Source organism: Chelonia mydas, chromosome 1 (assembly GCF_015237465.2).
Source record: "Chelonia mydas isolate rCheMyd1 chromosome 1, rCheMyd1.pri.v2, whole genome shotgun sequence".
In the NCBI taxonomy this organism is placed as follows: Eukaryota; Metazoa; Chordata; order Testudines; family Cheloniidae; genus Chelonia; species Chelonia mydas.
The window spans coordinates 141,196,507-141,212,787 of NC_057849.1; the positions used below are offsets into that span (position 1 = coordinate 141,196,507).

The 16,281-nt window shown below is 37.3% G+C and overlaps 1 protein-coding gene across 7 annotated transcripts in view; it reads left to right on the forward strand.

Annotated features, from left to right (window-relative positions):
- The window catches only part of POLA1 (DNA polymerase alpha 1, catalytic subunit), a 349,214-nt gene that overhangs the window by 194,148 nt on the left and 138,785 nt on the right, over window positions 1-16,281 (forward strand). The window contains exon 35 of one of the 7 annotated variants that reach the window (XM_043538000.1): window positions 11,775-15,299. The exons of 5 other annotated variants lie outside the window; for them this stretch is intronic. In XM_043538000.1, the coding sequence (XP_043393935.1) occupies window positions 11,775-11,828 (54 nt within the window). In that variant the 3' untranslated portion in view covers window positions 11,829-15,299. Of the gene's footprint in view, window positions 1-7,763; window positions 8,036-11,774; window positions 15,300-16,281 lie in introns of those variants that run through there. One more of the 7 variants, XM_043537999.1, reaches the window with a different exon arrangement.

The window sequence follows — 16,281 nt, forward strand, 5'->3', positions numbered from 1 at the left end:
TCTTGAGTGAAATTCATCTTGTTAAATTCAGACCAATTCTCCAATTTTTCATGGTGGTTTTGAATTCTAATCCTGCCCTCCAAAGTGCTTGCAACCTCTCCCAACTTTGTATCTCTGCATATTTTATAAGCATACCCTCCACTCCATTATCCATGTTATTAATGAAAATAATGAATAGCACCGAACCCAGGACTGACCCCTGTGGGACCTCACTAGATACATCCTCCCAATTTGACAGTGAACCATGGATGATTACTCTTTAAAGTACAGTATTTCAACCAGTTTTGCACTCCCCTTATAGTAATTTCATCAAGACCATGTCTGTAGTTAGCTTATGACAATGTCATGTGGGACTCAACTCAAAATAGATCACATCTGTTGCTTCCCCCCATCCACTAGGACAGTAACAATGTCAAAGAAGGAAATTAGGTAGGTTTGGCGTAATCTTTTTTTTTTTTTTCTTTACAAATCCATGCTGGTTATTCCTTATAACCCTGTGTTTCTCTGGGTGATTCCATAAGGGTTGTTAATTTGTTCCAGTATCTTTCCTGGTATCAAAATTGGGCTGTGAGTGGTATATAATTTTCTGGGTGCTATTGGTTCCTCCTTTCTAAAGACAGGAACCATGTTTGCTCTTCTCCAGTCCTCTGGTACCTCACCTGTCCACCTGGAATTCTTGAAGATAATTGCTAACTGTTCCAAGATTGTTGCAGATAGTTTCTTAAGGATGAATTTAATCAGGCCATGCTGCTTTGAATACAGCTAACTTATCTAAAACATTCTTTAACCTGTTCTTTCCCTGTTTTGGCTTGTGTTCTTTCCTCCTTATTATCAGTATTAACTGCATTGAATATCTGGTCACCATTTACCTTTTTAGTGAGGACTGAAGCAAAATAGGCATTAAACTCCTCAACCTGCCTGTTGTCTTTACTTATTAGCTCTCCTTCCCTGCTAAGTAGAGGATCTACACTTGGCTTCATCTTTCTCTTGTTTCTTATAGCCTTTTTATGTCCCTTGCGAGGTGTAACTCATTTTGTGCCTTAGCCTTTCTGATTTTGTTCCTACATGCTTGTGCTGTTCTTTTGTATTTCTCCTTGTGCAATTCTTCCATGTTTCCACTTTTTGATTTTCAGGTCATTAAAGAGCTCCTTATGGAGCCATATTGGCCTCTTATTGTTCTTCCTATCTTTCCTTCACGTTAGGATAGTTTGCTGTTGTGCCTTTAATATTATCTCTGTGAGAAACTGTCAGCTCACCTAAACTTCTTTTTTCCCTTAGATTTTCTTCCCATTGGACCTTACCTACCAGTTCTTTGAGTTTGCTAAAGTCTGCTTTTATTTAAGTCACTTGTAATTATTCTGCTGCTCTCATTCCTTCCTTTCCTCAGAATAATAACATCTATCATTTTATGATCACTTTCACCCAAATGTGCTTCCTCTTTCATATTTGCAACCAATTCCTCCCTGTTGGTCAGAATCAAGTCTAATATGGCTGTCCTCCACTTTGTGATGCAAAAATTTGTCCCCAATACATTCCAAGTACTTACCGGAAATTTTGTATTTTACCATGTTACTTTTCCAACAGCTCTCTGGGTAGTTAAAGTCCCCGTTACAACCAGATCTTTTGTTTTGGATATTTCTGCTATTTCTTCTAGAAATGTCTCATCTTCCTTCTCTGATGGCCTATAGTAGACTTTACCATGACATCATCCCTGTTTTTTCCTCCATTTATCTTTACCCAGAGACTTTCAACTGGTTTGCCTCTCACCTCCTTCTGGAACTTGGAACAATTGTATATATTCTTGATGTATAATGCAACACCCTTTTTCCATTTTTTTTCCTGCCTGTCCTTCCTGAAAAAGCTTCTACCCCTCTATACCAATATTCCAGTCATGAGATGTATGCCACAAAGTCTCTGTGATGCCAATTAAGTCATAATTTATTTTATGTTCTAATACTTCCAGTTCTCCCTGTTTAATCCCCCTACTTTTTGCATTTGTATATGGACATCTAAGATGTTGAGCAGAATCCCCCACTGATTTTCCTCTTGTTGCTTCTATGATCCTGTTGAAATTTTCCATGTCCCCCCACAACATCTAGCTCTCTGTTAAGGTTGCCTTTTGAAAGACTGTGACAATGCCAGAGCAGATTGGCTAAGAAGAAGAAAGGTTGATAAGGATGAATGGAATCTTCACTATGCTATCTTCCAAAAAAAAAAAGTAAAAAGGTAAATGTAATATTCTCGTCTGTCCTTTTCCTGAGAGCAAGAATATTTCAAAAGATTGAATCTAACAAGCTGAGAATAATTTTGGAGAATTATTAGTCCTGGAAATCCTGGTACTTCTTGATAGTAGATTGTCTCTGCCTCTTCCCCTGAGACTCCATCCAGATCTTCTGTCTCAGGGCCTGGAGCTTCATCCCAGTCCCTTGACAGCTTGAGTTTTTGAAAAGAATGCACAAAAAGATTGAAGAAGGTGAATCCGACTACATCTTGCAGCCTTTTAGGAAACCATAAACCACCATTTCATATTCTAGGGTCTCAAGAAGGTTTTGATACTAGTGCTGACTAAATCACACAAATCCACTTGTGTTTTACATTGCCTTCAGGATGATATAGACTTTAATCTGTTAGTTGTCTTCACCTGTTGCTATTTGAGAAAAAAATTGATCCTTATCAGAATTCTAGATTTACTTTGGTTCCCACTATGACCAAATTCATCTGAACAGCCAAACTGTTAAAATTTTCCAAAAATACCTACATTTCCTGCATGGAGGGTAAATCTAGTTTAGAAAGTCTGAGGAACCTTAAAGCATCTTTTTTAACAAAACCACCTTCTTTGTAGCAATAACATCTGCAAAGAGTGTCAAACATCAAAGGCCAGTGTTTCACTGGGATGAAACTATGATTCACTAGGATAATAAATATTTTGCACAGCAACTGAATTTATTCCTGAAAAGAATGGTCAGTTTTATAATCACAAGCGATTATTCTACCTTTTTTTTTCTGTCCTAATCCTCCGCAACCCAGAGAAAAACATTGATTTAATTTTGATTTTTGCAGAACAATTGAATTTTTTTAAACAAGATTGGAAAACAATTAAAGAATGAGTAGTTCAGAATTGAAAAACAAGGAATATTGAACTCTTGGATGGCATCACCCATTTATTCCACCTAGTCACTAGTGGCCTCCTGGGAGGAAAATGCATCAACAGAAAAGACTAGCAACATAGTGATATAGTTGACCATGTTCACCTTGGTGCAGCATTAGAAAAGAGATGGGCATTCTTCCTCTAATGATTTCTTTGGGAGAATGGTCCTGAAAGCTTCAGAAGATGAAGTTTAAATTTAGATAAGAGAGCAACAAAATCTTTTCCCATAATCTGTTTAAATGGGCATTTCTTTCCCCTCCCTGTTCCCTTAATTTGCACTGCTAGTCACACCCCAGCTGTGAAGATTAGTAGACATGCACTTGTCCAAGTAAGAAAACTTTGCCATATCTGATTTTATTTCACTGATGAAAATGTGAACAGTAAATTCTTCCCTCCCCTTTTTGGTTTGATGGAAAATATAATAGCAGAATCCTCAGTTTGGACTATGTGTATTTTTATTCTGGAAAAAAAAAAAGTATAAATTTCCATACATCTTAGATACATCCTTTAGCTCACTTCCCTCATCTGCATGGTTTTGAAACATTGCGTGTAGTTATAAGTTGATATTTCTGTATTTTAACATTTTAAATTTTGAAGAAATTCTTGGCTTTGGAAGAGGTATCTGAAAGCACAAGGTAGGAAGTGGAGTCAAGTGGAAATGTTTCCTCATCAACTCTGCAGTCTGCCTCTGTTCCTCTGAGTGCAAGGCAACCCAGCTGTGAGGCTTGCTGGCCATACTCTTATCAGAGAGAGAGAAAATTATCAAGGAAGATAAAATTCCTCTCTATCAATTCTATCCTTACGTAAATTCAGCCTTCTGAGTTCCCATACGTGAGAGTGTAACTTAATTTCCAAATTACATGATGAAAGCACATCTGTCCCAAAATTAATACCTCTTGAGAATATCATAATTGTATATACTGAAAATAATTAGTATCTGTAATTTGCAAGTCATAAATGTCTAATTTTTAGCGAAGTTGTTTGTTTCCATTTAAGATAAATTCCCAATTTAAGATCCAAGGCAACATTCAAATGTACCTCACAGGGGCCAAAATTGTTCTTTCTTCTTTTCTTTTTAAATGCTGCAAAGAAACATAGTGATTTATGTTGTATTCTATTGTAGAGAGAACATCCCAATTTTAAAAATATTCTGAGATTCCTTTAGTAAAATACTGTTCATTGGATAGTACCTAACCACTTTTTTCCCTCACATTGAGGCAACTGATGTCAAATTTCTAATAAAACTAGGAACCACCAAATGACCTAGTCTGATTACCAGCTGTAAAGTATGAAGATGATTTCTTGTTGTGCTTTTTATCCAAGACAATGAAGATTATTAATTGCCACTACTTATGAAACATTATTAGATTCTTTACCTCCAACTGCACAAACAGAGTGATGGTTAAACACTTCCACTTCATTTATTGCAATTCCAGCTTTTAAAGCTGGCTTTGAGGCCAGCAGCAAGCAAAATCACCCAGGCGCGTGCGCGCGCGCTCTCTCTTTCTGTCATCTCCCTTAGGGACACTCAATTTCCAGGGTTTCGCTCCCTGAATGGAGCCGTCTACCGAGTTCCTTCTCTCCATTTGTTCCTTCCCTATCATAATGGAGCAGAACAAGTGGAATAAGCTTGAAGTCCAGGAGGTTCACCATATGCAAGGAGACCCTCTCAGGATCACCAAAGAAAGTTGCACTATTATTGCACTCAGCCTTTTGACCCTGGCTTTCCTTAGGGGAAGGAGATCAGAATCTGGAGGCTTATTGAGACCTTTGCATTAGAGGCACTCCACCATCAGAAAAACCCATGGAGATACCTCTGCAAGAGCAGGTCAGTCCTCTTCAGCTCTTGGGACGCATTGTTATCTGATAAGAATTTGCCACAGGTAAATCCAAAACTTGCCCGCCTCCATTCTGTCTAATCCACTAGTAAAAGACTCCATGAGGCTAGCATTAAGAACCAGGGCAGCTAACTAGATATCCAGCTGTTGCTCAGAATGAAGTCCTGAGCAGCATGTAACCATTCAAGGAGAAGCTTAATAAGATTTTAGCTAAAAACATGGACAAGCCAAAATATTTACTAGCAATGAGTGAAGTTCAGGAAAGAATAGAAGCCAGTCATCCAAGGGCAGAAGCTCTTTTCATTCCTACCCACATCAGATGTATGGGAAAAGGGCCCCTCATTTTTCTAGGGTAAGATAAGGATGTGGAACATGGAGAAGGAAGCCAAGATCATGCAGTAGCCTAATCTTTCTTTCATTTCAGTTCATCTGTGTAACTGCAAGAGAGTTCTCCAGAAATAGACTTAAAGGCAGGATATCCCATTCTCAGACACCTGATTTGAGCTGACTTCAGACACATTGGTACAGGAAGGACTATATCATGATTTCTCTGATGCTCAAGACTTCTCTTCCACCTCCTTCATCCTTCTCTTCAATTGTGAAAGCTGATGAGAAACTTCAAAACATCTGGAAAGCATCAAGTACTACCTAGAGTCAGCGGCAATTGGAAACCTGTCTTTCAATAGGAAAGGTCTTCAGAACTTTCTTCTGTTTCTTCACAGAAAGAAACAGAGGAGGGGAAGGATTTAGGTCATCTCTCAAGAAACTGAACAGGCTGATGAAAAAGATGAAATTCAGAATGGATCTTGTTCCCACGAACTCCAGTTTCTCCAGGAGATAATCTAATTCTGTTAGATCTAGCAGAAGTTTATTGGCATATTGTTCCGTGATACAGAAATCACTGTCAATGAAATGTTACCTTTTGAGTCCCCCAGGACGCTTCCAGGCTACTGACAGTAGCCTGGCTAAATAATCATTTATACCTTTTATTAGATAATATGATTATGAGAACATTGCTGCTAGAGACATTACAGGAAGTAGTGTTGCAGATCCTCTCTGTGCTTTAAACATGGTAACGCAATCCTATCTTCACTACCTGGCAGCTGACCACAGTATTATAGGCTCTGATGACCCTTCATTTGACTGGTGGCCTCTAATTCTCTGCATAAAGATGAGCTTTCTATTTGTATCAAGTTGGCAAGGATAGTCTATGAAATGTCAGCTCTTGGAGGCTGTGAATCATACTGCATCTTCCATGCGAATGAGATGATTCATATTCCAGAGTCTTTCATAACCATGATTAACTCTGCCATGCAAACATCACAGGAAATACTTTTTTTTTTTAATGTTGTCCAAAACCTTAACACCTGAAGGAAAAAAGCACTGCATGTGCTAGATGTGGTGAAAATCCGGGTTAAAGTCAACTAATTCAGAAAAACAGCTTGGTTTCCTTTCACCTAAATGCTCATGACTGAGAGTATCTAAATCCTCCTTTGTTCGGTGAATGAAACGCTTATACCATTAAAGCCTGTTTAGTCACAGATAACATTTCCAGAAGGAATTGGCACCCTCTCATCATAATCAATGGTAGGCTTCTGGGCAGAAGGGGCATCAGCCGGCAGAAAGGAAGTTTATAAAGTGTTAATGACAGCACTATTAAGCTCTGCAGTTTTCACCATAGGCACTGACTTTTTTATTTTTCCCTGGGGTGTTGCACCTAAAGGCTCTGCCCCCACTCCGCCCCTTCCCCTGTGGCCCCGCCCTCATTCCACCTCTTCCTGGCCTCTCTGTACCCTCTTCTCCAAGAGGCCCTTGCTCTGCCTCTTCCTGCCACCACCCCACCCCAAGGCCCCACCCTCACTCTGCCTCTTCTTGCTCCAGGCCCTCCCCGGAGGCCACCGTGTCAGCGCCTCCTAGTTTTCACCTTGATTCCTCTGCAGAAACATTCTTTGTTGGGAAGGTGATCCAAGTGGTAGTCCTAAAATAGAGTAGTAATAATGTATGGATAGGAAAGGATAACGCTTCATTCAATCTTACTTGTCTTTACTTCATTGTCAACAGAGCAACACTTACTTTATACACCGCTAAGGATCTGGCCTTTAGTGTTAATAGACCTTTGTGGTGTTCTCTGAAATATATGGAACCCCAAGAGGAAAACTAATTCCCTTTTTGGGCATGTCATCTCAGCTTCAGAGGAAAGAAACACAAAAGTTCCATTGTATTACAGAGGCCAATAAATCTCCAAAAACAATACAGGCTCATGTATTAGATTTACCTTGACATCTTGGGCCAAAAGTCATCAGCTTCTGTGGAAGAAATCTGTGAATCAACCATCTGGATGAACTAGCTTGTCATGTGTTCATTAGTTCACATAGAAGCTGGGCCTGAGCCCTCATCTGATGCAGCCTTGAGGCAGGAATATATTTCATGCCTGGTATCCTTAACCTTTCAAAATTCATTTGATTTTCCTTATATGCCTAGATAATTTTCTTCCTTCCTTCTTGCCTTTTATTATTCTGTTTCCCCCCATGTTTGATGATTGGCAAACCTCGATTAGAGTTTCCTATATTTATCCATTTCTTTCCTTAGAGAAGGTATCTGATCCAGCCCCACTTACTGCTGTAGTTCAACACTGGTTGTTTTGTAATTTCCTTTTCTGAAAGCAAAGTTGTATCAGTTATAGTCCTGTGCTGTAATTAGTGTCAGACATTTAGTATCTTGTAATATTAACTTTTATCCTAATATTGAAATACCATTATTATCTTCACAATTTGCAGGTTCGGAAGAACTTTTTCTTATCAGGAAGTAATAGGAGGGTCCTTCCACCCTGTTTCAGTTTTGTCAGCTTTAGATGTCTCCAGAACTACAAAGTGAGAGGACCCTACCCATCAGTCAGTTCAAGAGACCTGAGGTCTTGGATAGGAGAAACAGAGAGAGAAAGCAAATTGCCTGTCTTTTGTAATGAAGTGAGCAATAAATATGACATGTTAACTTTTATGAGAGATTACTTTTTACCACTGAATTAAAGTGTAATATGTTGCTTAAAGAAGACATACTAGGTAGCGTTTTGTTTTTCTTTAGTCTATAAAACTCAGTCACCATTTTCAGGAACAAATATTGCTAAAGACACCAGATTGTAAAATCTTTGCTACTTCTTCAGAGAGCCTTGGGGCCATCCTCTGATATGTAATTACTTTTACATCAGTCACAAGAGAAAGACAAGAATGCGCTTTCCTTGAACTTAACAGTTTGGGCAATTTTCTGTAATCCAGTAAATACAAATTGTACCCTGATTATCCTTCTACGTCTGTCAAGGAAATTTTAATGGATGAATGAATGAGTCAAATGTATGCATGGAAATATACAAATGTGCAAAATATGGGTCTAATTACAAGGCTGCTGAATTTACACAAGGTCAGGTAAACAAGGCACCAGTGTAATGATTATTAATTGTTAATAATGCCTTTGGGAAAACATTCTCATGTCTCTTCTGAACACCTAACAGTTTTGCCTTTTCAGTCATATGAAACAGCCAGATCAGTTAATAGTAAGAGCAAAAAGGCATTCATTTCTCCCCTCTTTCTACCTCACCTTTGTAACTGGTTACTACTACTTTCAGAGTAGTACGCAAGATGAAAGCTAGATTTTCAGGACCATGTTGAAAATGAAAAGTACATTTTAGATATTTTGAATTAGAATTCTGAAGTAAAGTTTTTGTGAAATAAATTAATGTAGCTTTTACTCACACACACAGTAGTGAACTAGCCGCTGTCCCCTCTCATAACAAAATAGAGCTCCTTTTTGTTTTCTTTCAAGATAGCTAGTGCCATCGAAAACATAAACTGGATACTAACAAAGACAAATTGAAGCCTCCCTTTTCATATGCTTACTATTTATGGTAAATTTGGCTCCCTTGCTGTTTTCTAGAATACTCTAATTTTGGTTGAAGAGCTGTACCAACAAATGATTTATTTTAGATTCTTCGAACTGCTGCAATAACTGTTTCCCCTGAACCTTGTGTGACTTATTCAGTAGACTGCTGTATCATTACAAACGCTGCATAATTAATTCTCCTTTTCCACTATGAACAACACTAGAATCATAAAAGGCCACATTTACTCTGTGAAATGAAAGTATACTCAGTTGTGCATCCGGGTAATCTTGTTTGGATCAGATCCTGGGAAAATATTTATTTGTGTTTTTTAAAACTTTTGGTTATTAATCAGTTTGGTCCCATAAATGCAGGTTGGGAAACTGAATAATTGTAAGCATAGGAATTTTTGTACCAATAGTGGAGTAGTTGCCGCTCTAGCCTAGTATTCTGTCTCTGACACTGGCTGATACCAAGTGCTTTAAAGAAAGTTCAAGAAACTCCACCATGGGAAACTTGGGAATAAGCTGTCCACAGGGGAAGTATCCTCCTAATGTAGTTTAACTGTGAACATTCTCACACGTATGAATGTGTAAACCTTTTGTGAATTGTGCTGTTTTCAGTGATACCTTATGGCAAGGAGTTCCACAGGTTATTTTACACAATGTTTTAAGAATTTCCTTTAATAGTTTTAATTTTTTGTTTCCTTTCCATTTCACTGGCATTCCTTTTTGAAATTGTGATAAAAGGTAAATCAAGTGCCTGATTTGCCTTCTCCATACTAATCATTGTCTTATATCCATCATGTGCCCTCTTGTTTCTTTTTTAAACCTAACTAGTCCTAGTCTTTTCAGTCTGTTCTCGCACGGAAACTTTTTCATGCCTATAAATCATTTTCATTGCCTGTCTTTCATACCTTTTTTCTATTTTTGCTATTTCTTGTTTGAGATGGGGCAGCTCAGAACTGAGCATTGTTTTCAAGATGACAATGTAATATCAGTGTACATAATGACATAGTTTAACAGTCGAGTCTACAAGATTTTACCAGTTGCTAAACTGCTTTTGCTGTTAAGACAGGGCTAAGGCTGGAGTTAACACATCCAGAACTACCCCTTGCACCTAGAACACGACAATAAAGTATTCTCCTGAGTTTGTTTAACATTACCAGTGATAGTATTTAGGTAACCTTATGACAAACCCTTTCATTGTTTAGTTTAATCTTACTATTAAAAAAGTGTTTTCCCGTCTAGCTAGTCTAAACTTGTCCTCCTTTGGTTAAATTCTTTATTTTAAGTAATATGCCAGTGGTCAATCTCAAATCGGTTTCTCCCTTTATGGTTTTGTTCAAGTATTTGTAGTGTGCTACAGTATCCACATTGGACCTAATTTGTTTAGGCTATAGAAATGTTTGTCTTCAGACTTCATATCTTTCTATCCTCTAACCTTTGCTATTCTTTAGCTTCTCTTTTATCACTGTTCATTTTTATAGTGATGTGCCCAGAGTTGTACACAGTAAGTAAGGCCTCATAGATGCTATGAGGAGAGAAATGATTACCTTTAGTCCTTCATGCAATTTTTTCTACTCCTTCCCTCTCATTCACTACTCCTTTTTGATTAGCGTATTATTTTAGCATAATTTTTACCTTTCTGCTTCAGTCTCTTACCGTGAGCTCACATTTATCATCCCTTTTTTCTGTATTGTTGTTATCCAGTCATTCTTTTTTAATATTTTTCTATTTCTCTAATATTGCATTTTTCTAAAGTAAAATTCCATATTAATTTTTTTTCCTGTCCTCTATGGTACCGACAACCCCTCCTCCCCAATTTATATGTAACCAGGTAAACAATTTATAATATCAATTTAAAAAAAAAAAGTGGGGGGGAGAGAGAATTTAGAAAGCATATATAATCTGGCAGTCCTAGCAGAAGCTAAACTTTTCCATTTCCCCACACTGGGGAACTCTCAAATTTGAAATGAACAATTGTGTTTAGTTGTTTGGGTTTTCTCTTACTTCAGTGTTTAGTGGTAAGAGTTCAAACTTATTTTAAAGGGAGTATATTTAGGTCAGACTGACCTCCATTTGGGATCAGACTTTTTTCCTTCCAGACTTCTCTCTCTCTCTCTCTCTCTCTCTCTCTCTATTTTTCCAGAAGGGTGAAACCAAGATTACTAGATACAACCACTTAAATAATGTACAGAAGTAACCAAACTAATTAACCCATAAAGTTTTGATGATTTAATAACATTATTATTAATGTTCAGGTATACTTTACTTCAGTTGGTAATTCAAACTTATCATTTTTTTAAACAGTCATAAGAGCATCGTACTACAACAATGTTTGTATAATAGTTACCACCTCAAAACAAATGAAAATGTGACTACATGATTTGACTTGGCCTAGGAATAGTCACTGTTGAGATTTTCTCTTTTCTAGCCATTTGGATTAAATAAAAATACATGGTCTGTTATATTACTGATTTTTCTTCCCTACAACTTTTATGCATATTGATAAGCTCAACCTATTTTGCCAACAGTTACTAATGCTATAATGCATTTTCCCATATCTCCTATCTCAAATTTTTACTGTTATTGATTGAAGATTCAATTGAGAAATGTGTTTAGAACCCTGCTTTCTGTGGTAATCATAGAAGTCAGTGGGAAGACAAGAAAATTGTATTGAAAGAAATTGTGTGCATGTGTGTTTTGTGTTTCAGCATAGATTATTTCTGCCAAAATAATAGCTGTCATTTTGTTCTTGTTATATTAGTGGCCTGTAGCTCACTACTACGCCTTTTGACTTGGTTTTGCTTTTGTCCATTTGTCTATTTGTAAGTAGAAAGAATGTTGTGAAGTGCCATAATTTGCAGAATTATTATGCTAATAAAATCAATATTTTGTTATCTATTTAAATTAAGAAGTCCAAGATGGTGACCCCACTCCACCTTCGTATCAAAGCTTGCAGACCTTAACATTTGGTGACTTTGAAACTTTGAGTTCTGTTCAGTATTTCGTGTCATGCCCGTCGTGGGAGGAAAAAGATGGAAAATGTATACGCTGAGCCTATAGGACTTCCTGCAGTGCTTATTAATCCTTTATGGATCATTTGAAATGTTTCTAGTTTATTTAAGCTTTGCTGCTTGTATCAGATTGTTCCTGGAAAAAAAAAAAAATGATCATGCTTTGAATTTTTAAAAGTGTGATCTCACTTTCAAGCAAAAGCACTTTTATGCTCCATTAGAGTTGAATTTGCCAAACTCTTACATCGCATTAACACAAGCTTTACTGGCTAGATAAATGTGTTGTTCAAAGACTGACTTGAACTTTACCAAACTGCATATTAAGATTGTGTCTTTTAATAATTTTATATCTTGAATGTTTTTTCCGTGTAAACAAAAAAGAGAAACAAAAATATGCTATGTAGTTCTGATTAAAAGAATAGGTTTAAACTTTGCTTAGGAGAGGTGCTAGTAGGAATTTTTAAGCTAGAGTTTAATTGAAGATTGTAGTAAAATATTTAGGCTAAATGTATCAGTGTTTTTCACCCAAGGCATACTACAGAGAAGTGTTTACAGAATTGAAATTCTGGTTTTTTATATTTTGTTAGCATTTTTACAGTAGGTGATGTGTTCATTCCGTAGTTGAGTTAGGAGTTCCCTCATCTTAGGAGTTGTGGTTAAAAGATTCATTGTCAGGAGCTGAAAATTTTCAAGTAATTCATCTGGATAGCAAGTTAAGGACTAGCTCCTGCAATGGGAGCCAGTAGCACGGACTGGAGCACTTGTATGGAGTCCCATTGAGTTCAATCGACTCCAAACGGACTTGGGCTAGCAGATCCTGCTGCAGGATCAATCTGGACGTGACCATGTGTCTGGATAAAGTATTTTCATGTAATGGATATAGGGTTCTTTTCTTTCCTACTTTGTTTTTGTTTACTTAGTACACCTAACACTTCTTTTTTCTCTCTTTTGGTTTCCATTACTGTAGTTACAATGACTGCTTGCCTGTGTGTGAATAAATTGTTACTCCTTTTTGTATTGACGTGTTTGTCAAATGTCAGAATGAGTTAAACTACAAATTCTAGTTGCTTACAAGGATCAGATCTGCCTCTGTGTTTCTAGCATCTGTTAGTCTAAAGACTCTTGTTTAAAATACTTTCTGCACTGGAAGTGTATGCTTCAAGGATAGCCTGTATAAGTTTTCTGCACCATAATTTATTTTTTATACTTTTGTAATGGGGTACACTTAGGCTTTTCATGAATTAAAAATCATCTCAAGTGAAAAGTCATACTAAGTGTTAGAGAAATATTACCATAAAGATTTAACTCCTATAATTTTGTATGTGGTTTGTAAATGTTAAATAGATTATTTTAAAAATAGTATCAACATGAAGTAAAACACTTTTTGTTTTTGTATGTATATTCTTTTGCATATCACTTATTGCCAGAGTAACGGAGCAACTCATTAACTATTTTATCCTTAGAACACTCCTATGGTAAAGGGAAATATTATCTCCATTTTACAGATGGGGAAAACTGAGACAGTGATTTTTCTGAAGAAGTCTGTTACAAAGACTGAATCCCAATGCCTTACCCACTAGACCTTCCTTCCTTTTAAACTCTCTGCAGGGTTTTTGTTTTTTTTTTTTAAATCAAGCTTTCAGAACACTTGATAAGAATGGAAAGAGTCAAAAATATTTTTTACAATGGAAAAAAGTTGAAAATAATACATCCATAGGAAAATAGAGAAACTTCAATCAGTGAAAGGCGTGAAGAAAGTACACCACTTGTATTAAAGAAGTGCCACCACTTATTCTAACTTTCCTCAAATTTCCATTTCATATCAGTAATGGAACCTTGAAAATAAATGGGAGTATCATATGGGTTCTCCTGAAAACTTGTACTGAGCAATCTGTGAAATTAAGTTTTGTGCAGATTTCATCTCTCTTTTCCCTCATCCTATTTGTCTTTGGTGCTTTCTATACAACCAAAACAATTCTGTTCACAACAGTTGTTAAACTCTCGTAATTGAAATTGATTGTTGCCAAACTCGGCTAAAACTACGTTTTCAAAAAACGTGCAATAGCCATGGAATAACATCCTCTACCTGGGCTAAAGCATTTTTCAGGTATTCTTTATTCAAGCTTTATTTGCACCGTATAAACAAAATAAAATCTTGGCTTCTTACAGAATAGAAGAGCTCTAGTTTAAGAGAGAAATAACTTGCCTCTATGTTTCAAGAAGATTTAATCTGACAACCAGTGCCATTTTGTCCTATGCTTTGAAAAAGATAGCAGATATTTGGAGATCAAGGAATGATAGTGGATGGCTTTGCTTCAGTCCATTTGAAAATACTATTCAAACCCTGCTTGTTACATGATTTGGCTTCATCCATACAGGCTGATGCAAACCATATTTGCCTATTGTTAAACTACGTTGTTTTGACTGAATATGTGGCCTTTGTATTTTAAAGCACAGATCACTCAGCAGCCAGTTGATTGGGGCTCAACTGAACCTTGCAGCTGTCTCTGCCACACTGACAGTGTCTTGTACATTACTTCTTACAAAACGCTAAGGGCCTTACTGCTGTTTAGGGCCCAGGAACCTGTCCCTAGTAATTTTTTTTCCACACGCTTCAGAGCAACCTTTATTAAGCTTTACACATAACTAGAGATGCCACCTGTAATATAAGGTTGCCTGACACTTCCCATTGCAAGACCCTGCTTTCAGTTAATTACAATTTTTCCAAAATTTAACTGTTCAGACTGACATTTTCTATATTAGGTGTCTGCTTGAAGCTGATTTTTTTTTTTTTTTTAAGTTTCAGCAAAAGTGGTTCAGCCATTTCCAAGAATGAGATTGTGGGAAATGTTTTGCCCGTGTGTGGGTTTTTATTTAAAATTTTTAGCTGTTTCATTGAGATGTGCCAGTGCCTTCATACTTTCGAGCAGGAACTCAAAATTTGGCAGAGAGGTCACCCGCTTGTCCGGGATGTGCCTTTTGTCATCCCTGGGAAAATTCACTCAAATTTTGCCAACTTATAAACCTCTGAAAAATTTCAGTTCATTCATGGTCATGCAAGAGACTTGTAGAGTTTGGCAGCTAAATGTTCTGATGATTCTGCCTGTACCAAGGGTGGTCCATCTGGTCCATACTCGCCCAGCGCCAGTCTGCAACTGAACTGTACTTGCATAATTCCCCACTTAATGATTGAATGGGCTTCATCACTGGGGCTCCAGAACTTCTGCTGCAATAATAATTGCTGTTCCAGATGCTATGGTGCTGGGTACCAAAACTGAAAGCGGGCAACTGGTCTCTCCTGTATTCTCAATGCTCCCCGTGCTGATTCCTGAGCAGTGTGGAGGAGGAGGAGGAGAAAGCCACCTGACTCGAATGTAGGGTGGAAAGGAACCCCAGAAACCTCCAAGATGGGGACTGGGCAGAAACAGATGGAATCAGAAGATAGGGGGGCTAGGAGCTAGGTGAGGGGAGGATGTGGGAGTGAGGAGAACATGAGAAGGAGCCAGGGGAATGATAAGAGATGGAGGGGGATATCTGGGTGGGGTGGGGAGGATATGTGCAAAAGGACAGGGACAGAGAAGGGTCTGTAATCTTTAGAGAACCACTGCACTACAGAACCTTGAATTGTACTTTTTATTCTGGAGTTTTGACATTCCTTTGCTATCTGTCAAATAGCTGTGTGGAGACGGTCAGAGGGAATGGCAAAATATCTCCACCACTTCTATTGGAATGTCCACATAGAAGATGACAGCCTACTAGCTCAAGTGGTAGAGGATTGTGCTGTGGATCTGTTGATTTATGTGGGTGGGTCAGTATGTTTCCCCATGCTGAAACTTTTTTTGTTTTTTTCAGTAGTTAAGATTATTGTGTTTAACTCAGGACTTTACATTTAAAAAATGTTAAAATGTTTAATATACAAAGTCAAACGTTCAAAATTTAGGAAACAGTATTAAGGCTTCCTGTGGAACCTTAATTCAGCCCCTTTTGGTATGTGCATTGTGATATAGTCTTTGATTACAAGATCAGATACTATTTTTTTCCACAGTACCCCATCATTTAGTGAATGAATAAGTTATTCACTATTTATTTATATTCTTATCCCTGTGACAAGTTGACTAAGGTAATATCTTCTATTAGGACCACTGTTGGTGAAAGAGACAACACTGCAAAGAACATTTTATCCTTTATTCAGTGTGTAGGTTCTTGTATTATTTACTATGTACCATCCAAATTCTGAACTGAATGCAGAATTATTAATTTCCTCATATGTTTTTATGCTGCTGTCATCTTAAATTTATTAACATTTGTAAAGAACTATCTTCGTAATACATCTCCTGTATGGTGAGGTGGTAGTGGTATTCCTATTTTACACACTTTTACACTGAAGTGCAGAGAAATTAGTTTA